We start from the raw sequence: 25,286 nt of genomic DNA on the forward strand, positions 1-25,286 counted from the left end.
GCCTTACCAACTAAGCTATTAACTTGGGTAGTTAATTCTGCACCATAAGGCAAGGACCAAGAAAAGAAAGAATACACAGACATGAGCACATGTGTGTGTGTCTTTTCTTTTCTTGCTCCTCGTTCAGCGCTGTTTTTTTGCGTATATTACCAACTGAGCCTTGCTGGCTAACTGCTCACTACAGCAAGCCTGTTAATTCAAACCATGAGAGTAAGTTTGAATTAAATGAACGTTTGGAGAAACTAAAGTGAAGACAATGACTGTGAAGCTGTAGGAGGGCGTGTCAACAAGTTGATGCATGAAAAAGTCCTTGATGGCAGTCTGCCCTTTGTTTTTGAAAGCAACAGCCAGCCAGTGAATGTGGCCTTCTCTTTGCCCTCTTCAAAACTGGAGAAGAGACGGGGGCCCTGAATCGGGCCACCACTTCCGCAGCAGAGGACCGCACTGGTGCTTCCCACTTGGCAGGGACAGGTTTTGCACTCCTGACCCGAGAATGGATGTCCTCACCTGCAGGCACTTGTACCCACATCAACACCATCCACTCAAGAGATGTCCGCCATGTCTTCGATTGCAGGTGGCTGGCTTCCTTGCGCAGCTTGCATACGCTATCCACAGCGGCCACAGCAAGTGGCTCTGGCAACTGCTGTCACTAGCTCCTTAGCGTGTTGCGTAGGCCACAGGTACATTTCTCTGGCCATTCTCCAGACACCAGGCCACTGGGGTGGTGGTGCGTAGGTTGGATTATCCGTTTGGGAGCCTACTTGCATTTTGATGATCTTGCTTTACAAATATGCTGCTATGGAGCTGGCCTAGACCAAATCATCCACACATTTGAATTATTTTAGTTTCAATTACCAACCTTTCACTGTATAAGCAACTGAACACAGGACATGATGTCTGCACAGCGTGTTGTTTACTCGCAGTGACGACCATGCGGATGTGCATGACGTACATGCAGGAAGTGAATCAGGCCTCATTGTTGGGCATATCTAAACAAAAGGTTCCCTGAGCCAAGCACGGGGACTCAATGGGCTTGCCAGCAGAAAGGATGGGGCGTGCTGTGCCACACCAACAGCAGCAGCATGCAACCTGGAACAGCGTGCTTCTCTTCTTGCCCCCACTTGTTCTGCAACTGGGCCCATGCAAAGTCAGCACACAAGCAAATCCCACTTGGCACCAGAAAACTGCTGGCGGGGTTGCTTTCTCGGGGTGTCTAACACGATTGGCTGCGCATGCGAAGATGTCAAAAACACGGATAACAGGGATAAGTGTATGTGTAACGCGAAACCCCGGGATTCCGGAGCGCTGCTTGTGTAAACGAGGAGCGGCTGTGGTAGGAGCCCCTGATGCCAATTGGCTCCAAGCCCTCCTCCCCCCTTCCTTACTTGGCCAAGAGAGCTGCACTGCGCCTTGCTCCTTTCACGAGCAGGCCACTCGTGGTTCTTTTCCCCACAGGAACGAGCCAACCATGCGCTCCCTGCTCTGCCCCTCCGCTGTGCGGGCAGCCCTCCCTCCCACAGCTCTGACCGCCAGGAGGTCTGGCCACGGTGTCCTCACCTGGAAGGCCCGCAGGAGGCCTCAGCAGCCGGGGGCCCACACCACTCCTCTTTCAGGGCACGGCAAGAGGGGGGGACCCTGCACCGCCCCCAACGTCTCAGTCCCCAGGGCTCCCCCGGCCACGTCAGCAGAGCATGCTCACTGCAGCCCACGCACACCCTCTCGGCTTTCAGCAAGCAACCTGCTCGCGCAGTCTGCAACCCCCCAATGCTCGCTGCCCAGAATGGCACGTCACCCATCTCTGCCCTTGCGTGCCTGCAATCTGGGGACAGACATGGGGACGTACATGAGGACGTACCGCAGGATTCAGTTTTGGGTACCCTTCTGTTTATGACATGTACGTACTCCTCATATGGACTGCCACCGCGCAGGCCCAAAAATGCGTACAAATCTGTCCCCTGCAGTGTCCTGCTTGCACAACAGGGGGCCCTGTCAGCCTAAATATTAGGCACACAGTTTTATGCTCATAATTAGAGAAACTTTTGTTCTCAGAATGCCACTTTCTGCCATTTTGTGAGACTCCAGGCAAGTATAACTTCAATTTTTGTTGCATCCTAAAGCAGAATGTACACAGTGCACAATGGTAGGAGCTGATCTTTTATTCCTGCCCTAACATTTTCAATACTCACCTGGATCAGACTGCCAGGCAGCCGCTTTCTAAACAATGTCCATTAAACTGCCATTTAATTTCGGGATTTCTTGGCTTCCAATGATGAATCCATTCTAGACTACTTGCACCTTGGTCTTTCGAACTTCGGCCACGGGGACAATGTTCCAACACTTTGGTCGAAGTTTAAGACGCTTGTACTGCTGTGCATTGACCGATTTGCTCCACTTCGTCAGAGCACCACAAAGCGCAATAATCCCTGGATAACCCGTGAAATAATTCATCTGAAGCGCAGAATTGCACGAAGACGGAAAAATAAGTTCCACCTTGGCAGCGACTTTTCAACTCTCAAACAAGAGCTGACTGCCAAACTACGATGTGCTCGTTCCAGATTCCACAATCATACTTTGCCTCTTTTTTTAAAAGAAGCCCCCCAAAAGTTCTGGCGATTCCTATCTGGCTCCAAGTGTGGCACTGAAAAATTAAACATTAACGGATTAGTTGTCACTAATCCTGAAGCTATTGCTAATGAACTAAATTTTACTTTCCATGGCTCATTCACCAATCCCCTTTCTGTCGCTTCCATAAGTACCTTGTTGTCTCCTTGTGCCACCATGCCTGACCTGGCTTCAGTCGTGAGGGAATTTTCGATCTTTTGTTGAAAACTAAAACTAAAAAAGCATCTGGTCCTGATGGCTTACCAAATGCCTTTTTGCACCGGTACGCGGAGGTTATTTCTGAGTATCTCTACATCATCTTTAATACATCTCTTGATGAAGCCTCCCTACCGATAGACTGGCTGTTGACAAAGATTATACCTGTATTCAAGGCCGGGGATAAGCTGTCTCCTACTAATTACACACCAATCTCTCTGATCAGAACATGCTGAAATCTAATGGAACACGTTATCGCTAGTCATATATCTAACTATTTAGAAGCCAAACAGTTTTTTGTTGAATATCAGCATGGATTTCGAAAACAAGTTTCTACGGTTACCCAACTGGTATCTGTTATTCACGATTTTGCCTCCGCAATCGATAAGCAACAGCAAATTGACGCCATCTTTTTGGATTTATCCAAAGCTTTCGATCGGGTACCCCATGTGCAGCTGGTGGAGCGGTTAAAAGAAGCAGGTATCCCGCAAAAGTTGGTGCTATGGATTCAGTCCTACCTGTCAAAACGCATGCAGTTTGTTGAATGTAATGGTTCCAGGTCTAACGTATTACCAGTTTTGTCAGGGGTCCCACAAGGATCGGTACTAGGACCATTTTTTTCTGATATTCATAAATGACATTGGGAAGCACATTGATGAAAATGTACATGTGAAATTGTTATTGGATAAAACCAGCGCGAATTCAGACGAAGACGAAGGAAGTAACCACAGGGACAGCCGCTGGTCTGACAACTGAATTTTTAATATCAGAAAGGGTGAATATAAATACTGAACACAAACAAAAAAGAAATAAAAAGACAATGCGCATGGGCAAACAAGTTTGCAAAGGTCACGTTGATACCACAAGTAGATGTGCGCATGTTACAATCAAGGCATACGCAGATACGCAATCTCTTTAGCATGGAGACACATGCTTGTCTGGCTTACGCACTTGTCACCTCCTTCGGCTACGTGGAATGCCTTCATGATTTTGCGGGTTGTTTGATTACGGTGCCTAAATAAAATGCTAGTGGCAGGAAAATTAGGTTTGCATTGGCTGGACTTAGCGCAATGCGAAGAAAGATGGGATGACACAGGTCCTTTCAATGACAATTCATGTTCTCTTAAACGCACGTTGATACAGCGGCCAGTTTGCCCAACATAGGTTCGGCCACAAGGCAAAGGAATGCTGTACACGACTCCCGTTGCGCATGCGACATACCGGTTCTTGTGGTTGACACCACAACCAATCCCTTTCTTCTCACTTCCCTGCTCTAACTTTCTGTCAAGCCTGCCACATACAGAACGCAACTTGTTGCGGGCCGTGATAGCCACTTCCATACATTCATACGATCACACACCGCCTAAAAAAAAAAAGTGAGCCATCGCTATGGAGTGCAAGTGGCTATCACGGCAAGTGCAAGTGGCTATCAGCATGTGTCTCCATCCTAAAGAGATTGCGTATCTGCGTGTGCCTTGATTGTAACATGCGCACATCTACTTGTGGTATCAACGTGACCTTTGCAAACTTGTTTGCCCATGCGCATTGTCTTTTTATTTCTTTTTTGTTTGTGTTCAGTATTTATATTCACCCTTTCTGATATTAAAAATTCAGTTGTCAGACCAGCGGCTGTCCCTGTGGTTACTTCCTTCTGTCTTCGTCTGAATTCGCGCTGGTTTTATCCAAGAATGTCTAAATTCCCACTAGCCCAGCTTGCAACCCTCCTGAAATTGTTTGCTGATGATCGTGTTCTCTATTCTGTTACTGGTAACTGCGATTCTCAAGTTCGTTTGAATAACAACCTGTGTAAACTCGCGGACTGGTGCGGACGTAATGGAATGTTAATTAATTTCTCTAAAACAGTTTCTGTGACAATAACAAGCACGAAAAATTCGTTGATTCACCGCTATCAAATCGGAATGCGGTACATTAACACTGTATCTTCTGTTAAGTATTTGGGCCTAACTATTACAAATAACCTTAACTGGGACACACATTACGACGACATTTGCAACAGAGCTTTTAAAAAGCTCTGCTTTCTGCGCAGAAAGCTGAGGCACTCACCGCAAAAAGTTAAACTAGAGGCTTACCGCACATTAATCCGACCAGTCCTCGAGTATGAATCCTCAATACACAAAACATATTGAAAAAATTGAGCGGATCCAACGGCTAGCTGCACGATTCATTGTTTCTGATTAGAGACTCCGATCATGCGTTACTAATATGTTAAAACAGCTAGAGTTAGAACCACTCCAGAAGCGTCGGCAAATTGCCAAGCTCAAGTTTTTGTATTTGCTTTAGCACAAAAAAATTGGCTTGAACAGTGATAGATATCTACTCCCTGCCCCACACGGTTCAGCCAGACTGAACCACTCAAAAACGATACGACCATTCTTTGCCCACACTAAAATATTTCAAAAATCCTTTTTCCCTTGTACAATTGAACGCTGCAATGCATTGCCATCTGATTTTGTGGAGTGCCGTGATGAAAATTCTTTTGAACGCTTGTTGTCATCATCTCTGTAACCCTCCCTGATTGGACAGCAATGCTGTCCGCAGTATCTGGAAAATAAATAAATAAATAAATAAATAAATAAAATTACACAATCATTTTATCACAAAAGTCTTCGACTGTGTTTTTATTGCTCCTTCAAGCAGCCAGCCATACTTGACTAATCAGTTCTAGTGTGACATATCCATTTTTGTTTCCTTGAAAATTAAAAAGTAACAAGTTATCTCCACAGCTAATTGAGCTGGAGTAAAATAAATTACGGATGTATAAACAGTGCAGAAACCTAACACAGGGAGCTAAGTTTCATTAATTTTGCGAATAAAACATAATAAAATGCCCCAACAACACCCCTAATTGACACGTAATTTCCCGAATCATTATTAATTCTTTGTCACAATCGCATACTCTCTTGCACACAATGTCTGACTAGCTGCATATTTATTACTGCATGCTGATGGCAAAAATGGCATTAGCATGGCTCTCACACTTTCTTTGAAGATGTGGTGTACAAGGTAACTTGAAATACTTGTTGAGAAAGAACACTGTCACAAAGGGGAGAAGTCCCAAGGGATTCCTAAAGGTGCTCCTGTTATGAAACAAAATATAGCGGTGTACGCAATCGTCCCCAACCTCCCCCATGTGCCTAACACATGTCACTGCAGCCAGCCAACACTGCTTCAAAGCCAGGTGACTGAAAACCCACGTCATATGCAACTGGTCTCGTGTTTTTCATTGGTGTGAGCCTTTGTATGTCTGGAAATAGGTATTTTGGATGCATGTGTGACCACAGTACGTCGTACATCTCGGCCTCTCGATTTTTTTTCTGTTTTCTGTCTCTTGATGTACCTTGTTCTTTTTTTGCCCCAGTTTTTCTACATATCAGCAAGCTTTCCTTCTGTTCAATTTGTTCCGAGTGCAAGCCTGTCTTCTCACTTCTATTTCCATTGCCGTTCTGCATCACTTTCCGTGTTTGTTGCTGTTGCTGATGATCGCCCTGTTATTAATTGAAGCTTCCACCTTCCTTGCTCTCTTTGAGCCTGTAAGGTATCATAAGTATGAACCATCTGGTGAGCACACGTGAGCAGCCAGGTGCAATTTTTCTGGGACGACTCAAAGCCAGTACCCTCAAGGCCGGATACCCTCATGTCCGGCCCCTCATTCCAGACTGGCCCGAGGCTTTCCCCCAGCACTGCTGTGGGGATTGGCATGGAAGGGGAGCGGCAGCCCTCCCCATGAGCCCCTGTGGTGGCTCACCTGCTGCTTGCGGAGCGCAGGGCCATCCCATCCTACGCATGGCCAGCTGTGGCGGCCAGGCCTGCACACACGAGAGAGGGGAGGGGCAAAACAGAGGCATCGACTGAATCCACGAATCCGACTTTGTAGTTTCTTTCTGCAAGCGTTATTTCCCACCACAACGACAACCAGGGCACTCTTGTTCAGCGGAGGAGGGGGCGGGGAGACAAGGCACGAACTGGAGCCGCCACCAATCCAGCTCCGTGCAAGTGCAATTGGTCACACCAGTGCCTGCTCCAAGATAGCACGCTGCCCCGCCTGGTTGTCTGACGGCTGCTACCGTGCACAACCGCTTCCCGCTTGCAAACAAACCACCTGCGCAAGCCTCCAAACACCCAGAAGTGTTATCAGGAGAAAGAACAGTCCTTGCGTGCTTGCCTTCACAAGCTCCTCAACAGGCCAGTGAGAAACCACTGAATCGATAAGGCAAAACAAAAGGTGAATTCGTACAAAAATGTTGAAGCACATGGCCGGCACATGAACAATGTGCTTTTGAATTTTGTCAAATGGTGGGCCTGCGGAATCGGGAAGTTTGAACAATTAACCCTGAATACAGTGCAAGTTCGCTGATTCGAACTTCAGTAATTCGAATCTATGGATAATTCGAACTGTACAATTTGGTACGGCCAGGTCTCCATAAAAGTCTACGTATAAAGAATCCCATTAATCTGAACCCGAGTAGGTTCCAGCACGAATAATTCGAACTATGCGCCACTGTGCCGGCACCATGGTGCCCGGTACACGGCCCGAGAAAGATGCGCTGCGCCCACACACGAAGCTCAGTAGAACAGAGAAAGCGAAATAGGGCAAAAACAATTTAAATCCCCCATGTCGGACATTTCGTAGGATGCATTCTTTGCGAACCGTGTTAGTGGTGTGCGTAGAGTATTGTGGTGTGCGTAGTGTGCTGATAGATAACGGCACCACATCTCCGGTCAGATGCGAAGAACCTCTGGCTGCCCATGGCGAGGAGGGGGACAAAGACAAAGCTGCCCGTCGTCCGCTCACAAGCCATGGCCGGATGGCTCTTCAGGATGTCTCTTCAGTTTTTAACAAGGCGAACATGCTGCCTTCTGCTACATTTGTTTGTTACAGCTAAAAGTGCTGACTGTTGCCTTTAGGGGCAAGAGGCAGGCCGCAATCCTGGACTTTTCACACATCAGATTGTTGACTTTTCTACTGATACCAGATTGCAGTGTAGTGCTGTTATTGTTCACTTTCATTACTTCAAACTTCCATTAATTCGAACTGAGATGGTGTTCCCTTGTGGTTCAAATTCATGAGCTTTTACTGTACTAACTTTACAATACAGTGGAATGTTGTTAAACCGTACCCGCATAAGCTGTAGTTTCTTTTTATACATAGTCAGCTAAATCCTCGGCTTGGTTTCCTTTTAACCTAATACATTCGGATAAACCGTAGTGCCAGTTAGCACGTACTTTCTTCGCGTCCCCATCAGGTACGCTTTAACGGCGTTTTACTGTAATTGATATTACGTCCCCATTACTCCATCTAATTTTGAGGCTATTTTGTAACTTGTGAATAACACTGCAAGTGAATTGAAAGAGTACAGGCCAGGCTAGACTAATTTAAATCATGTGATTGGACTAAAAACAAAACATCAGTGGCCTTGCGTAGAAGGCACTGTCTGGCTAGTGCGTAAGCAAATGCCTGCGCGTGAAGGCAGCTGAAACCTTTCGTTCCCATTCCTAATTGTATCCCTCTGCTGCTCTGAGTCGATTGTTTGATACGACGAAACATTAGTACCCTCGACCCATTCATTGTTGCGCACCAATGCCCCCTCTCCCCTCCCCCCCCCCCCCCTTTTTTTTTTATTTATCGCAACCTGTATCAGTGCCAACAAGTTCATACCCAGACTAAACTACCGAAGTAGCAAAAACAGCGCAGGGATGGACGGAACAGCAAAAAACGTATCGTTCAGAGTTCATTTTTGAAAGAGAACGGCATGATTAGATGGTGTCAATTCCCGGGAGCAGTCGAGTAGTTGGCGCGCTCTTATTCAGCGTGCGGCTTAATCGTAAATACTGCGGATCGAATTAAAAACCTGTTGCAAAATGGGACTGGGTAGACTTACCTTGCGTCGCACCTGTACCGCACTTTCGCCGGCATGGCGTCCTTGCTATGTAGGAAAGCATGCCTACAGAACCTCGAACGATGTTCCGCGACTTGCGGACGTTTTTGGGCCACATCATACGCCTAGGCACGACAGCTGACGATGTCACAGTGAGCCGGTATAAAGAGTCTGCAGAAATTCTGCTAGCAGAGTACGTACGGGCACATTCATGTCGAACTATTAGCATAACCATCAATGGCTCAAATGCAAAATGCACACTTGGGGAACACGTAACCGGCACAACAATCAGCCGCAGTACAATCAGTTTGCAGCTTTTACAACCTACTGCGCCTGTCTTGATAGCCTAGGCAGCCAAGTGGCACAGGAATTGAAACACGGTCCATGTTACAAGGCATGCAATATACGCGCAACATCGCCTGTCAACTCATGGTCACGTCGATTTTTCATTTCGAACTGCCTTTAAACTGCCTAAAAGGACAGTTCTCGGACTACCCCTGGGCAGCTCTGGGACATACCAAAGAAATATAAAATCGCGTGTCAGTGTTGACTCTTCCAGTTCACTTTGGTTGATCAGTTCGTTCACTTCCGAGTCCCGTTGTTGCACTTGCCCTCCACCAGAGGGATTTTTGGTGAATATTATTTGAAGTAACATTTCGGCTTTCTCCTAAAGTTTTTTAGTAGTTTTTTTTATAATTAGGAATCTCTATGCATAAGTTTTTTTTTTAATAAACAATGGGTTTATCGTCTCGTCGAGTGGAGTCTAGGGTAGAATGTAGAATGAATTACAATAGGGTTATTAAACTACGGGTGCGTTCCATTTGCAGGCACGCAACAAGAAAAAAAAACACAGCTGGTGTCGCCGTAAATAAAAGCACCATTTACATGCAGTTCAAAGTAACTGAAAAATTACTTCACAAATTTGGCATTATGTGTGAAGCAAACGCTAAGCCATGTCCATGCGCTAAGCCATAAAACGTTTGTAGGCGAAGCTAGTGTCATCTAGGTCACAGACACGTAACTAAAATAGTTGTTATTGGTATTGTCACCAGACAGCGACGTTGCTCCGTGTTACACGTTTTTGCCTTTGCCGTAAATAAATAACGGGCCAAGTGTTTTGTCGTGTTCCGAACCACTTCGATTTTGCACTTCTAGCAGCCATTGCAGGTAAGAATGAATTATGGTAATTTTGTGCACATGCATGCTCGTGAGGATGCCCGCATCGTCTGATGCAGGACACGAAGTTCTTCCTCCGCATAGTTTCTCCGTGTTGTCTGACATTTTTTTTTTTCCACCCGGGAAACACGTCTGTAAAATCGGCAAATTTTGTGTTCTGTGATTCTGTTGAACTGTTCTGTTGATTCTGTTTTGTCTAACCTTTTACCGCACAATATTGCGAAAGCTTAGCTCGATAACGGCGGCCATTATGAGTGGCTTTATTTGATGAGTGACTTTATAAAGCCGGTCAGTATAAACTACGTACAGTGGCTAGCCACTGTAGTATAAACCACTTACTGCACTAAGTGGTGAAGAAGATATGGGCTGGGGTAGCGGAGGAACGTGGTGGCGCTGCTGGTGCAAGCGCGCTTTCGTTTGAATAGCGCCAGCTGCTCCCATGGGAATCGGCAGGGGGGTGCAATTGCAAAAGGGGCACTTGCCCCCCTCCCCCGCCGCGACTGTTCTTACGTTCAGATGCTCCACTCATGCTGGCTTTTCCCGCTGCCACTGATCACTGGACACTGTCAAATGGCCATTACGAATTTGCGACCCCAAGGTCACAAAAAGAAGAAGGAGGAGGGGGAGGGAGCGTTTCTTGTCTTTCGACGGATTTGCCGTGAAAATTTTGCCCCGGCCTTTTTTCCCCGGAAAACTGAGACCTACCTTGTCCGCCCCCAGATTAGCTATGCCTCGGGGCTTCGTTAACATATACCCTATCCTGCAACGGCAACTAGTAGAAAAAGGCAGCATTCACTATCAGTTTATTCTGTTCAGCGTACTCTGTTGAAAAAAAAAAAAATCGACATTTTAAATGGACAGATTAGTCAGTTTAAAGGTGCAGCCGTACATGCGCGACAGGATAAAGGTGGTAGTCTTTACGCGCCTACATTGAGAGAACGAGGAGACAGCAGGACAAGCACGCCAAGAGCAAAGGCCGAACACTTTTTTAGAACACCTTTGGAGAATACTTGTAGCATATCTTCATCCCTTAAGCACCCTAGCTGCTATCCGCACGTGGAGTAAAACAAAATGTTTGAAGACACCCCCGCATTTGTACCTTTATGCATCACCCGACGGCTTGAACGAACAACCAAGATTTAAAGACGCATTAACTTAATAAGCTTTGTGAGCCCGTTTGGAAGTACGGCCATTTCGATAAATTTGACTGTGGGGCTGAACTTCGGCGTCACAAGTGGATGAACACGGACTTCATTGGGCACCCTATGGATCTTCTGACATTCACTGAGGGGATCTATGCAACCGTCGGTCGCGCTCCGCTATCACATTACCCGCCACATGTTGCGATCAAGCGCGATTCGGCGTATCGTTCGGCGCAGCAGCCCTCGGGAGGAGCGGGGCTTCTTCCTGCGTGGAGGGGCCAACTGCCTGCGGTGTGGAAGGTGGAAGGTGCCCGAGCATGCTTTTAGACGCAACGCATCTCTTTAACTCGCCTTGATCCGCGTCGTTGTCGCAGTCCGCATCCCTCCCCCATTCTCCTCGCCGCGGCAGCTGCGCGCTCCGCCGCTTAAAGGAGCCATGAAGAGAAAACAAAAGTTTGTTTTATTTGAAAAATTAGGTGTTTCATAGTACCCCAAGCGCTTTCCCGGAAGCAAATGAGCTTTATTCACTGAGAAATAAGGCAATTTAAGCCAAAATTTTAAATCTCCCGCTAAAATTGAACATTCCGTGACGTGAACAATGGCGTCATACGAGCCGGTCCATGAAACAGATACTTAGTATGTCGACTCCATATAGCACCCACACGCGGGAGTCGACCGAGACGGCGGCCAATTTAAAAATACTAGTAAAATCTATAGTGCACCCGCAGCCCTAGTCATGGAATCGCCTGATCCGGAGAACAAAACTCTCGCCGAGGAGCTCGGGCTTGCATTAACAACCTCACACCACTTTCCATTTCACAGCAGCCCCCCAGGGGCAATTTAAGTGAAATAAAGACGTGAAGCAACAACAACAACACCACTTGAACGCTCAATGCATCTAAGTGCACGAGCGGCAAGAGTTGTGGGATACGCTGTGGACGGGAAAGCGACCATTCCGCGATAGCCACAACGGACGAACGCCCTGCCGTCGGCACCGCTGCCTCGTCAGCCCCGTCGCGACGGACGAATACAGACTGGTACGTATGTGCCGTATTTTTATTACGGTTAATAATAGTTCAATTTCAGTAGCAGTATCACTTATGCCAGTTGGCCGGTGTCGTGTATGGAAAGCCGTTCGCGCGAGCTCTCCGCTTCGGCCAGAAAGATACGAGCGGCAATGCGCGGTGTTTACGGCATTTTTTTTCCCCAAGGTCAGTGCGATTTGACGAAGTCGGCGACGAGAGCCAGCATGTCCCAGGAGTGAGCTAACGTAAGGGTCCCTGCCGTAATCACTTCATCGGAAATGAAGCGAGCACACTCGTACTTCCTTTAGCTCTCTTTCTCCTCCGTTTGCAAAGTTCACAAAACGTAGCCACTTGCTTCGCCGAGGTTCGTCGTTGGGCAGCACATGAAAGGAGATCTCCTCACCGGCGGGGATGTCGCACTCCCTCGACGATTTGCCCGTACTACATGGGCAGTTCAAAACGTAGCAACGAAATTTCATTGTAAAGTACTCGAACAAACTGAAGTTTTCAGTGGTTGTAAACTGGAAACGAGCTCGTAACGACAGCAGCAAGCCAACACCATTCGAAACTTCTGCGACGACTGGCACTATCTCGCCGCTTCTTGCTGTTCCTTACTCCACTCGTTTCTATTTTTACCTTTGCTGGTTGGCGATATGACGGCCAACCCCCTGTCAAGGGATTAAGATACCAAGCGAGGTCGCGGCGTACGTGCTGGAACGGTTCGTTGGCCCCTAAGAGCCTCGAACCCGAAAATTCGTCTGCGCGACGGTGGCGACGGCGAGATGTCGAGTTCGGCCGGCGGCAGTTTCGTACGCATTGGCGCACACGCTTGCGTGTTCGTTCGGAACTTCAACCGTTTACTGTGACAAGTGTGTGGCGCCCCCCATCCCTGATATTCGTTGGCCGCTAAGTTCAGTGGCCCCACCAGGCTCGGTGGGCAACCTTGTGTGAGGCCGGGCAATAAACACCGCCGAGCACGGCTGCTCGGGGGTCAGTCACCGTCACCACCAGCACGCTGCATGTCGTCTCTCGGCTGGAGGGTACCCCTACCCTCCCAGGTTCACGAGCGCGGGTCTAGATCGTGACACTGTCGACGAGGGAAGAAGCCCGCGGAGCGGCCGAAGCCACCGTGAACGCCGCCACCGAGAACGCCGAGACACTGCCCCCTCAAGCCAGCCGCCATTACGCCATGCCGCTGTACGGGAGGCTCGAGCCGTTCGAGGGTGAAGGGTCCGCCTGGCCGGTCTACGAGGAACAAGTCGGCGTGTTTTTCCGGGCTAACGACACACCCGAGGCAAAACAGCGCGACATCTTCCTGGCCAGCTGCGGGACCCGCGTCTTCGCTCTCCTGCTCGACCTGCTCAAGCCGGCCACGCCGCACGAGAAGTCGCTGGGTGAGCTGCTCGCGACGCTACGCTCGCACTACAGCCCGGCTCCGTCGACGTTAATGGAGACGGAGAGACGCTCGGGCAGTTCGTCGCAGCGCTGCGAGGGTTGGCGAGCGGCTGCGCCTTCGGGGAGCAGTTCGACTCGTTGCTCCGGGACCGTTTCGTCTGCGGCATCAACGACCCCGCCATGCAGACGCGACTCCTGGAGCTTCCCGACCCCTCGCTGGACGACGCCATGAAGGCAGCGCTGGCGATGGAGGCTGCGGCCCAGGACGCGGGCGAGATAACGCGTGCGGCCGGTTCACCGTCGGCGGAGGCGGCGGTGAACAAGATGGCGGCACGGCATGGCAGGTGCGTTCGCTGCGGTGGTGACCACCCCCCTTCACAGTGCCAGTTCGCGCAAGCGGAGTGCTTTGCGTGCGGAAGAACTGGGCACATTGCTCGGGCGTGCCGAGGGGGGACGACGGCGGACGGACGGAAGCAGCAGCCGGCGTCGAGCACAGGTTCCGCGCCAGCCCACGGCCGAGGGAGTCGGCGCAAGGGTAGGCGGCGGCGGCGTGCGTCAGCAGCTTCGGGTGCAACGGCTAGGCTTCACGTCGTGGCCGAAGACCCGCAGATTTTCGACATGTGGCACGCGGCCACAGTGCAGCCGCCGGTGCCACCATACTGGCTGACCGTCGAAGTCTGCGGGCGCCCCATCTCCATGGAGCTGGACACAGGAGCCAGTGTGTCGGTCATGGCCGGGAAAGCCTTCAAGCGCACCTTTCCTGGCGTGTCCATCGAGGCGTCGGGCGTCATGCTGCGCAGCTACTCCGGACAGCTCGCCCAAGTCGAGGGTCAAGCCCAGGTCAGCGTCCGCCTTGGCGACAGGGAGGCCACCCTGCCCCTGTACCTGACCAAGGGGCCGTCACCGACGCTGCTGGGCCGGAACTGGATCCAGGCTTTGGGAGTGCGGCTGCCGGAGTACCAGGAAGCAGTGCGTGCGGTGGAAGACGTCCCGAGCCCACTGGTCAAGTTCGAGGCCCTGTGCCAGCCTGAGGTGGGGACATTCACCGGCACGGCGGCAAGCATTCAGGTGCCAGAGGGAGCATTGCCCCGTCCAGCCCAACTGCATGGACGGCGTCATCGAGCAGCTGCTGCACCGGCGAGAGGCCGGCACCAACGGCGGCGGGGTGCTAGGCACCAACGGCCGGCTGCTGCACCTGGTGGTGCTGGGTGCCAGGGCCAGCGCCCAGCAGGTGGCGCAGGCTATGCGGCAGGTGCTCCCACAGGGCTTCCGGCTCGACGACAAGGCCCAGTACGCGCTGGACGTCAGGATCATCGACGGCGACGTGGGCCTGCCGCACAACTCGTTCCGCACGGAGCCCCTGCCCCACGGCTGCCTGTGCGTGTACGCCAGCCAGCCGGGGCTGGAGTACATCCGCGAGAGCCTCGAGAAGACCCTGCTGGCCAACCTGGAGCAGGAGGACCGGCTGCCCTTCCACGGCCTGCCCCTGGTCATGGTGTTTGCGGGCCAGGGGGACTTCATGCGCGAGGAGGACATCAACCGGGCCAAGAGCCTGCAGTGCCCCTTCGTGGACGACGGCGGCGGCCTGGACCCCGTGCGGCTGGAGCAGGCGCTGTGTGCGCTGGTGGAGAGCATCGAGCGGCGGGCGGGCCGGCTTCACATCTACCAGGCGCTGCCCGTGGTCGCAGGGCCCCGGCCGGACCTGCGGCTGATGCTGTGCATGGTGTGCGGGGACCCGTACGCGCCCGAGCAGGTGCTGGCGCCCCTGCTGGCGCAGCCGGGCTGCCTGGCCACGGGCCCGCTGCACTGCCTCAGCCAGGACTCCTTCAAGGGGAGCCAGCTTCACCGACCGCTGCCAGCACAGCACCAGGGGCTGGTGTTACTCGCGCCACTGTGGCGCCACGCGCAAGTCCTTCGACACCGGGAAGGCTGACAGCTGGTGCGAGTGTGACACAGGTGGCACCCAATGCTGCCACAACGGCCTCGACACCTGTGCTCCGGCGAAGTGAGAGACTGCGGAGACCTCCGGACCGGTACTCGCCGGGGAGACAGGTGTTGTTTTGTGTTTGTGTAGGACAAACAAACTTGGGGGTGAGGGGTGTGACAAGTGTGTGGCGCCCCCCATCCCTGATATTCGTTGGCCGCTAAGTTCAGTGGCCCCACCAGGCTCGGTGGGCAACCTTGTGTGTGGCCGGGCAATAAACACCGCCGAGCACGGCTGCTCGGGGGTCAGTCACCGTCACCACCAGCAGGCTGCATGTCGTCTCTCGGCTGGAGGGTACCCCTACCCTCCCAGGTTCACGAGCGCGGGTCTAGATCGTGACATTTACTCCACCGTTCTTTGTCATAAAAAGAATGTGCAGTATGTTTCACGGGCATTTAGCTCGCTATGCAAACTGTAAGCCCTGCCTAACATGCGTTTGGTTTTGCCGGCCTCCGCCAATCGCAGAGCATTCTCGAGTGACATCACAGGTTCTGTTGCGGAAAATGAGCTGGTGGGTCGCATGGTCATTTCCTTTTTTCCTAACTATGTAGCTTATTTGAGCGAAGTTTGCGTTATAAGTGGTGTCGTTATGGTTCTAACGAGGCAATCTTTCGAATGAACCAAACATGTGTTTTTTCTTCATGGCTTCCTCGTCGGATTTCACTCTCGCACCGGCCGGCGCGCTGCACACGGCACGCTTTGTCGCCCTGCGCTCTCGTGACGCTGCGGTAGGGTCAATGGGATCGCTTGTTGCTTCGTCGTTTTTACGTGTTGTTATTAAAACTGTCGCATGCAGACGTCACGATGGCTATGCAAAGGCCAGACGATTGTGATGGGCAGGTTTTAACCTCTTCATGAAGAAGTGGCGACGAGAAAAGCGACGACAAACACAGAATCCTGTTATTGTATTGCCAGGTACATTGCCACTCCGTTTGTTGCATTTGTTTTTTTTTTCGCTCTAGCTAACATTTTATATACTGAACCATGCTTAAAGTGCTTTTATTTACTATGAAGTTTATTAGCGAACAGTACATAATTAGGAATCACTACCTTCAGCAGCACCCGCCGCGGTGGCTCAGTGGCTAAGACGTTGCGCTGCTGAGCACGAGGTCGCGGGTTCGATTCCCGGCCGCGGCGGCCGCTTTTCTGATGGAGGCGAAAAGCAAAAACGCCCGTGTGTACGAGATTTCGGCGCACGTTAAAGATCCCCAGGTGGTCAAAATTAACCCGGAGCCCTCCACTACGGCGCGCCTCATCGCCTGCGTTGCGTCGGCGCGTTAAACCCCACGATCATCATCATCATACCTTCAGCAGCGTTTTGGTATTTTTTTATGTTTCTGTACCCACTTCCCTCTGTAATGTCAATTCGCCTGTGACGGTATTATTTATAAAAACAAATAAATACACGCTGATTAGAGCACTCTACGAAAACTCTTTATTTATACTTAGTCTGTAATATAATTAGGACACCGTGCTGCACCCCCAAAATGCTGTACATATAAATACATTTTTCGAAGACATGCTCACGCGAAGGAAAGGCGCGTACATTACATTTTAGGATATATACATGCAGTTCAAGAAGACAATCAGAAAAGAACACGAACAAGAATGAACATATCTCTCCAACAAATTACGCACAAAATAACTTCACCGCACTGTCACCGAACCTCGCAACAGCCGCACGCATGCCAACACTTTTACTGCCGCATTTGCTACTTTTCATCGTAGCTACTTTTGCATCTTCATTCGTGACAGGTATTTGAACTCGAACCTTTAACACACGCAAAATGTCTTTAAGGGCCTTGCTGCAAGTGTGTGCGAATTTCGCATCTTTTGGCGGGAGGTTTTCGTTTCTTTGGAGCCGGCCGGTGGGAAAACAAAGTTGGAACGGCGTTTGGTTTTAGCCTATTTTTTCCCATACTTCTGCAGTATCAATGGTTCGAATTGATCTTCAATAAAATGGAGGTGCAAAACAATAATACGATTATTTGAAACTGTGGTATCACCAACACTTCTCTGGTATTGGTTTTAAAACATTCCGATCGGCAAAACAGAAGAAAAGAACTGAATCATAACCTCAATGTCCTCCTGTTGTGATGTGGAAGTTCATATACGAGTTTTAACCAGTACCTCACGAATGGACAACCCGTGTGAATATACAAAATACAAATTTAAATACCGAAATACTGAAAAAAAAATACGTGTTGCTGAACATGACTAACATATTACAGTAAGCGGCTTTTTTTTACTATCAAAAACAACTTCTTTACAGCATGTCTAAAACAAAATACAGCTGTACAGCAATTTTTCAAGACACGTGCGGAAAATTCTACCGAAATAGCACATCGTCACAGACCAATAGAGAGGGGACAATAAATGTATACATTATTATTAAAAGTATCTTAAATCTGCATTAAGAGTTTTAATCGATGCAGAGGTGCGCATTTTACTGGACCTCACTTTGCGGTGTCCCGACCCGCTTCTCCGTAAAAAAAGGGAAGCCTTGTTTCGCAAAAATTAAGAATAGCTGTGGAAGAAAGAGAATAGAAAGAGCGAGTTCACCAGATTCTGTCAACTCCTCGTGCACGCGCTGAATTACCGTACTTACCCGATTCTAACGCGCACGTTTTTCCCGGAAAAATAGGTCGAAAAATCGCATGCGCGTTAGAATCGGATACGAAACCGAAACAGAGGAAATTTCGTCCCACCCATCGCCATCGCCATCTCAAGATGGCGCCAAAGCTTTCAGCAACGATTTTTCGGACGCAGGAAGCATAGGCATAGGCGCCTAGGCTTTTCTATCGGCGTTCACACAAATCGTCAAATAGTTCCATTGCGCGCTTGATAACAGCAATGGCAGCAGCGGCTCTCACGCGTTCAAAACGAGCGGTCGGCTGAAGCGTGCGCCTCTGGAGAAGCTCGCGGAATGGGCGTGCGAGGCGTGGGCCACGATCCCATCAACCATGGTTGAACGTTCGTTCAGAAGTGTGGCATCGCGAACGCGCTTGAAGGCACCAAGGACGGGATGTAGTGGTCAGCGGAGAGCGACGAGGAGTGAGATTACTTCGAGAAATAAATCGCCGGTTCCTCTCGCATTCGTTTTTCTTGCTCACAAAGTTCCGTGTGCGTTACAATAGGAGGTGCAAGTTTTTTTTGTTTTTTTTTTGCCAGGAAAGTCGGGTGCGCGTTAGAATCGGGGGCGCGTTAGAATAGGGTAATTACGGTACCAAAAATTGTAGCTTACGTCGCTCAGAGAAGTCCTTCTGGTATGCGCAAAGTCTTTCCTTCCGATGTTGTGCAGCCACTGCTTCTTGCGCTGGACACCTCTTTTGACACTCGGAATGGTAAACAGCGAGAATCCTTTTTCAATTTTGCATTACATTGGTAGGCGCAGCAGAACGGCATTGCGATTATGAACAAGCGCGAAGAAGCGCAAGCGCTCTGAAAGTCGCCGTGGCCACAGGGCGGCAAATGGCGTCCGGCGGAAAAAAAAAATAAAAATGCGAACAAGTTCGACACCCGCTGGACGAGCGGCGGAGATGTCACGGTGACGTTTGTTGACGTTTCCGCTCCCCGCAGCCAATTACGGCCCGCGGAAGCTCCGTCGTCTCCCCTCCTGAGTGGGTGTGCGAGGAGGGCAGTGGCGGGTAAGGGAAACGGCGGCAAAGATCCAAGAAAGTCGCTACTTTCCCAAATATAGGGTCTTTAGTCCGGCCGTGGCCAGACCCTCGGGAACGCGACGCGCTTCGCCTAGCGCCCGGGTTCGGCCGTCGCGAGATGGCGCACGGGCGCCTGAGCGCGTGGAATCGAGTTCGCAAGCGCGTGCGTGTGGTTACCGCTTAAAGTTTTGCTTTTCAACCACTTTCACAGCGTGGATTGGAGAGAGAGAGAGAGACAACTTTATTTTAGATGCCACGCTCAGAGCATCTCTTGTCGGCGGCCCTGTCCTTCCTGCGTGCGTCCGTTGTTGTCCGCGGCGTGCGTCCGTATGTCCGCAGCCACTCTCCCGCTCTCCTCTCCGATAGCGAACACTCTCTCGCGAGGGGCATTGGATTGGATTGGCTTGGCTTAACTTGGCTTGGCTTGGATTTGGATTGGATTGGATTAAAGTGGATTGTGTTGGATTGTGTTGCGTCATAGCCGCGGCAGACGCACTGGCGCCGGCGCGTGCCCAGGTGAGAGCGTGTGCCGCCCAGCGCGCTCTCACTCCGCCGGTGGGCGGCGCTGCGCGCGGTGATGCGCATGTGCAGTACTCTCTCTCTCCGCGGTTTCCTCTCCTTCGGGCGCGCTGCGCATATATAGTGCCTAGAATATAACCGGTGTGCCGCTCCCCGGCGGCCTTTCGGTCGACGGTTGCTCTCCGCTTGCGCTTGAACCCCCTCAGCGTCGTATCACACCAGGGTTCCCGCGAGGGGAGGTGGGCGTAATTTTTTAGATGCAGAGCATCTGATTCACTCGCCTTGTCCCTCGTCGTCGTCGTCGGCGTTGTCCACCTCTCCCCCATTCTCCTCGCCGCGCCAGCTGCGCTCTCCGCCGCTCACCCCCTCTCATCTTCGATAGCGAACACTCTCTCGCGAGGGGCATTGGATTGGATTCGATTGGATTGGCTTGGATCGGCTTGACTTGGATTTGATTGGATTGGATTTGGATTGGAATAAAGTGGATTGTGTTGGATTGTGTTGCGTCAAAGCCGCGGCACGTTGCGTCATGGCTGCGGCACGTTGCGTCATAGCCGCGGCAGACGCGCTGGGGCCGGCGCATGTGCAGTACTCTCTCTTCCGCGGTTTCCTCTCCTTCGGGCGCGCTGCGCATATAACCAACACCGACGTATCTAGTCGGTGTTGATATAACCGGTGTGCCGTTCTCCGGCGAAGCAACATCCACGCTTGGCTCAAACACCTAGAGTACACGCCGCTTTACAAGTACGCCAACGTCGTCATAGACTGAGACCGGCTTACGCAGTCCCCTCAACGTTATGCGCGCTATAAAACGCGGTCCCTTCGCCGGTCCACCTATGCGTCGCATCTACACAGGGGTTCCCGCGACGGGAGGTGGGAGTTTTTGTCCAGTTGTTTGCAAGGAGTCTTCCTTCCTAAACGGCGGCCAGCAGCCCTTGGGCCCTGGCGGCGTTTTCAGCCAACTGGACGGCCCAGAGTTGGTCTTTTGGATCAAAGCTGAGCAGCACGGTCTCCCACTGCTCGTCATTCGCGATTTTACGGCCTTCTTGGGTCGCCTGAGGACAAGCCCGTAGTATATGTGACAGGTCCGCCCGGTCCTTACATAGTGCGCACATGCCTGAATATTGGCCAGGGTAGTAATGACTATATGCCACGGGATTTGGATATGTATTCGTTTGGAGGAGACGCCAGACCACCGACTGCCTTTTGTTTAGGGATGGATGAGCGGGAGGATAACGGGCCCGTTAGAATCTGTAATGATTAGTAATTTCCCTGTATGAGACCATGCGGTCTCTTCCCGACCTCAGCGGAGGCTGCTCAGTGGCTCGGCATGCGAGTCCTCGAGCCGTGTTGTGAGCGGCCTCGTTGCCCGGAAGGGAAGAGTGTGCAAGTGCCCATAAAATTTGGACTTTTCTCTGGTCTCGGAAATTTAGCAGAATGCGTCCTGCCTCCGGCGATATGCGCCCTTTAATAAAATTTCGAACTGCCATTTTCGAGTCACTGATTATGTATTTAGCGGTCGTGGAGGCTAACGCAAGTGCGATGGCGCATTCCTCGGCTGTCTCGGATTTTGCGGTTACGACCGTTCCGCAACAGGTTAATTTACCTTCACAGTCTACTGCTGTCATTGACATGGTATCACACGTGGCATATTCTGCCGCATCGACGTAGATCACGTCCCTAAAATTTTGAAACCTTTTCTTAAAGGGGCCCTGAAAGGCATTTTTAGCACACTAAATGAACTAGCGCAACCGTTAGATTGGGTCGTCAACGTCCTCTGTGCGAAGTATTACTCTTTTACGCGCAGCGGAAAGCTCACACTTTTGTTGCAAAGTTTGTCGTTTTTTTCTCACCCTTCCCTTCGTGTTTTTGGACGCCGCCATCTTCACATGTCTACATCATCGATTCCCAGATGTTCGTCATGAGCTAGACATCCTGCTATTGGGCGGATTTTTCACGCACTTCCGGCAAAGAGATGTGTCGTCTGCTCAGCGTCGGCTCGCCGGCTGATCTGCCAGCGGAGTGCCGGAGCGCTTGGGCATTTTACGACAAACGAAACAAGTGTAAAACAAACGCTTAACCGTTTGTATTGAATGCAACACGGCCATAACACGACATGGATATTCTCTTACCTGAGTACGTTCCATAAAGAAAGCGTTGAAGCCCCGTGGCACTTCTTTCGTGCAATCGCAGAGAACGCCCTGAGACGCCCGGGTTTGATTCCGGGTTTGATTTTATTCAACTTCAAAACAATCCAGAGATGCGTTTCTAACGAACACAACGTCACAACATGCGTTGAAAGTCTGAACCACGATTGACAGAGGAGGGGTTGCCTCCTGCCCGTCGTAAATTCGGTACTCACCTCGCGCGCGGTTTGCGGGGATGAACAGCAAGTCACGTAACTCTGGCGCACAAGCCGATGGCTTTTAGCCACGCACACTGCACATACCCCATGCGAGGTTGAGTCGTACGTCGCTCGAGAAAGATAATCCAGACCATGGGAAGCACTATCCACCCGCAGAAGCACAACGTCGCATTTCATCGCGAAACAAAGGCGTACACAACACACACACCATCGCCTCCTGTAATGCCAAACGCATCTCGCACTTCCCAATGGGAGTGAGTGGCACGCCTGCAGTGCCCACATGTCGCGAAGTGGGGCCCCAAGCTGAACCGGGATGACGCAACCGTAACTGACTTCTGGAGCGGTTTGCGCCTTGTTGCCAAGGCAACCGATGTTTGAGATTGTTAAAGAAATGGCGCTCGCTCCAGCGCTCAGAAAGCTCAGAGTCGCGGCGGAGCATGTTTTGCCAACGTTGCCGCTCTCCACCACGCGTCGCCCCAAGCTGAACTGGTCACATGATTGAAGCGTTTTGTGCGCGGGTTCTGTATCGGTTTAATATGACTTTTTCACATGCCGCAGGAATTACCACCGCCGCAAAATAAGACCCGGCACCAGCGGGGCCACATCTGATACTGCGCTTTTTGGATAAACAGTGCGCGGTGCATCAAGGGAACGAGCGCACGACCCTCCCCGTGTGGCTGAGTTCGCCGCCGATAGAAAGCCATGTGCCGCCAGCAACGTACACCGCGAACGGGCATGGCCAGGCCGCCGCATACATGCGGCCAGATTTTTCGCTCGCTTTTCCAGCCTTGAGCGGAGTGCGGAATTCATGGTGTCAACAAAGCTTGCCCGTAGCAGACGACAGTCTGAGCAGCGCAATAGCGGAAGTACGTCACCGCTGCGGAGCGCAGCATCATGGGAGGCAAGGCTCGCGCGCCGTCAACAGCGGAGAGTAAGTCGAAAGGAAGAGGAAACGCGGAGCGACGATAATGCGCGGTTTTGATTTACGATTTCTCAGCTAATACTCATCGCTTTAACAAAATTCTTGCGGGAGGAGATTGCAAATACATTGCTTTATTTGGGTACATGTACATCCATGCATCGGCGGAAGGTATTTCAGGACCCCTTTAATGGCTTTGGCTCGCTCTTGCCGCCTTCCCTCGTTGTGTTCCGGGTGCGTGTTTCTTGGCAACGGAAGTATTTTGGCACGCTCGCGTATTTTCTGAGGAATGTCTACTTTGGTGCCTTGTTGTGCCGCGTAGTTAATTCCGAGGGAGTCGAGTATGTGTCTTCCCGTTGGGCTGTGTGTGAGTCTTTCGTATTGTGCCACTGTGTGGGCTTCTATAAGCTCTTCCAGCGTATTGTGAATTCCTAGAGCTAGCAATCGTTCGTTAGCCGTACAGGTAGGTAACCCGAGGGCTTGCTTGTATGCCCCTCTAATGATACGCTCGATTTTAGCTTTTTCGGCGACTTGCAAGTTGAGGTACGGAGTAATTACGTATACTATACGACTGACGACGAAAGCCTGCACTAATCTTATAAGGTTTGCCTCCTTCAATCCGTAATTCCTGTTGGCGATCCTCGAGATGAGTCTCATCGTTTGATGGGCGCTCTGCTCTAGTAACTTGATGGCTTCCCCATTGTGCCCGTTCGACTGCAGTCAGAGCCCGGTGATTCTGATGCTCTCAACGACGGGAATCGGATTCCCGTCCGCAACTAATTTAATGTTTGGGGTTTCGGTGGGGCTTTTCCGTCTTCTACGTGTTGGTTGATAGAGCAGCAGTTCCGATTTTTGTGGCGAACATTTGAGACCTCTGCCGGATACGTAGTGTATGACTGTATTAATGGCTGTCTGAAGCGTTTCTTCAATTAGGCCATCGCTGCCTCCCGTAACCCACACAGTGACGTCGTCTGCGTATAAACTATGATACAGCCCATCTATCTTGAGTTCTGCGGGTAATCCTATCATTGCAACATTGAAAAGGAATGCAAAGAGGACTGAACCTTGCGGCGTGCCTCTGCTCCCGAGGCTGATACTCTCTGATTTGACTCCGCCTATAGTTATTTGCGATGAACGGCCGGAGAGGAAGTCTTTGATGTATGTATACGTTCGTTTTCCGACTCTTAAGTTTTGTAAATTGTCCAATATGGCTTTGTGCGTGATGCTATCGAAAGCTTTTTTGAGATCTAGGCCAAGTATGGCTTTTATATCTGTCGATTGGGATTCTTTGTCAATTACTTGATGCTTTAATTGTAACATTACGTTCTGGGTGGATAATTTAGGTCTAAACCCTATCATTATGTGAGTGAATAACCCTTTATCGTCCATGAAGTTGCTTAGTCGGGTTAGGACTACATGCTCCATGAGCTTACCGACGCACGACGTTAGTGAGATTGGTCTTAGATTTTCCAATTGCAACTTTTTACCCGGTTTCGGTATCATTACGACTTGTGCAGTCTTCCACTGTTGTGGAATGCTGCCCATCTCACAACATACGTTTAAGTATTTGGTGAGAGCCTCTATGGATTTGTCATCGAGATTTCTTAAGTATTTATTAGTGATGCCGTCTGGACCGGGTGCAGATTTAGTGCGGGGCTTGTCTAGCACTGCTCGCACTTCCGCTACGGTTATGGGCCTGTCTAAGTATTGGTTATCCTCCCCAGCAGATGGATGTAGTTGCTCGTTGGGTGTGGTGTCGCCTACATATATCTCGTGTATTTCTTGTAGAAGGTCTTTTTCGGTACCCGGATAGGTATGAATGATTTTGCTCAGGTTGGGCCTTTGGGTGATTTTACTGCTTTCCGGGGCGAGTAGGTATCTTAAGAGGTTCCATATTTTAGCTGACCCTATCTGTAACTCCATTGCACGTATTTTCCCAGTTTTGTGTAGTTAGCCTATTTGCGTAATCTTCTATTTCTTTATTCAGCAAGGCTAGTCTTCACCGCAAATTTCGGTTGTGTTTTTGCCCACTAAGGCGTTATTTTGCTTCCCACATGTGTAGGAGCCTGCTGTCCGCTGTTTTGAGTTCCGCGTCCTCTGGGATGGTTTTTGTGACCTTTTCTACGCTTTGGTGAAGTTTTGTGGTCCACGATTCTATGTCGTCTATCTCTTCGTGTGTGTCTTGCTCTCTGATTTTGCGAAAGGAGTCCCAGTATACTATCCTGATTTCCCTGGCCTTCTTGGAAGGACCCGCGCGGATAGTCGTAGCTACGATATAATGATCGCTGCCGAAATTTTCTAGAGTGTTGGACCATGTACGATCGGGAATGTTTTTAGTGAAAGTGAGGTCGGGTGTGGTGTCGTTACACACACTGTTGCCCAATCTGG

The 25,286-nt window shown here is 50.5% G+C and overlaps 2 protein-coding genes across 5 annotated transcripts in view; one reads left to right on the plus strand and one right to left on the minus strand.

Moving 5' to 3' along the window:
- Positions 1-9,220, minus strand: part of LOC144176037 (transmembrane protein 117-like) — a 52,792-nt gene extending 43,572 nt beyond the window's left edge. Inside the window, exons 1-3 of one of the 4 annotated variants that reach the window (XM_077705147.1) lie at positions 8,718-9,220; positions 6,584-6,644; positions 1,558-1,635 (exon numbers count right to left, since the gene is read on the minus strand). In XM_077705147.1, coding sequence (XP_077561273.1) covers positions 1,558-1,635; positions 6,584-6,609 — 104 coding nt within the window. In that variant the 5' untranslated portion in view covers positions 6,610-6,644; positions 8,718-9,220. The remainder of the gene's footprint in view (positions 1-1,557; positions 1,636-6,583; positions 6,645-8,717) is intronic. The other 3 variants (XM_077705144.1, XM_077705146.1, XM_077705145.1) reach the window with 3 other exon arrangements.
- Positions 9,221-9,724: 504 nt separating this feature from the next.
- The window catches only part of LOC144173745 (uncharacterized), a 95,686-nt gene continuing 80,124 nt past the window's right edge, over positions 9,725-25,286 (plus strand). The window contains exon 1 of the mRNA XM_077702032.1: positions 9,725-9,881. The gene's annotated coding sequence lies outside the window, so the exon portion shown is untranslated. The remainder of the gene's footprint in view (positions 9,882-25,286) is intronic.

Source organism: Haemaphysalis longicornis, unplaced genomic scaffold, assembly GCF_048455015.1.
Source record: "Haemaphysalis longicornis isolate Haplotype H1 unplaced genomic scaffold, Haemaphysalis longicornis Haplotype H1 scaffold_3, whole genome shotgun sequence".
Lineage (NCBI taxonomy): Eukaryota > Metazoa > Arthropoda > Arachnida > Ixodida > Ixodidae > Haemaphysalis > Haemaphysalis longicornis.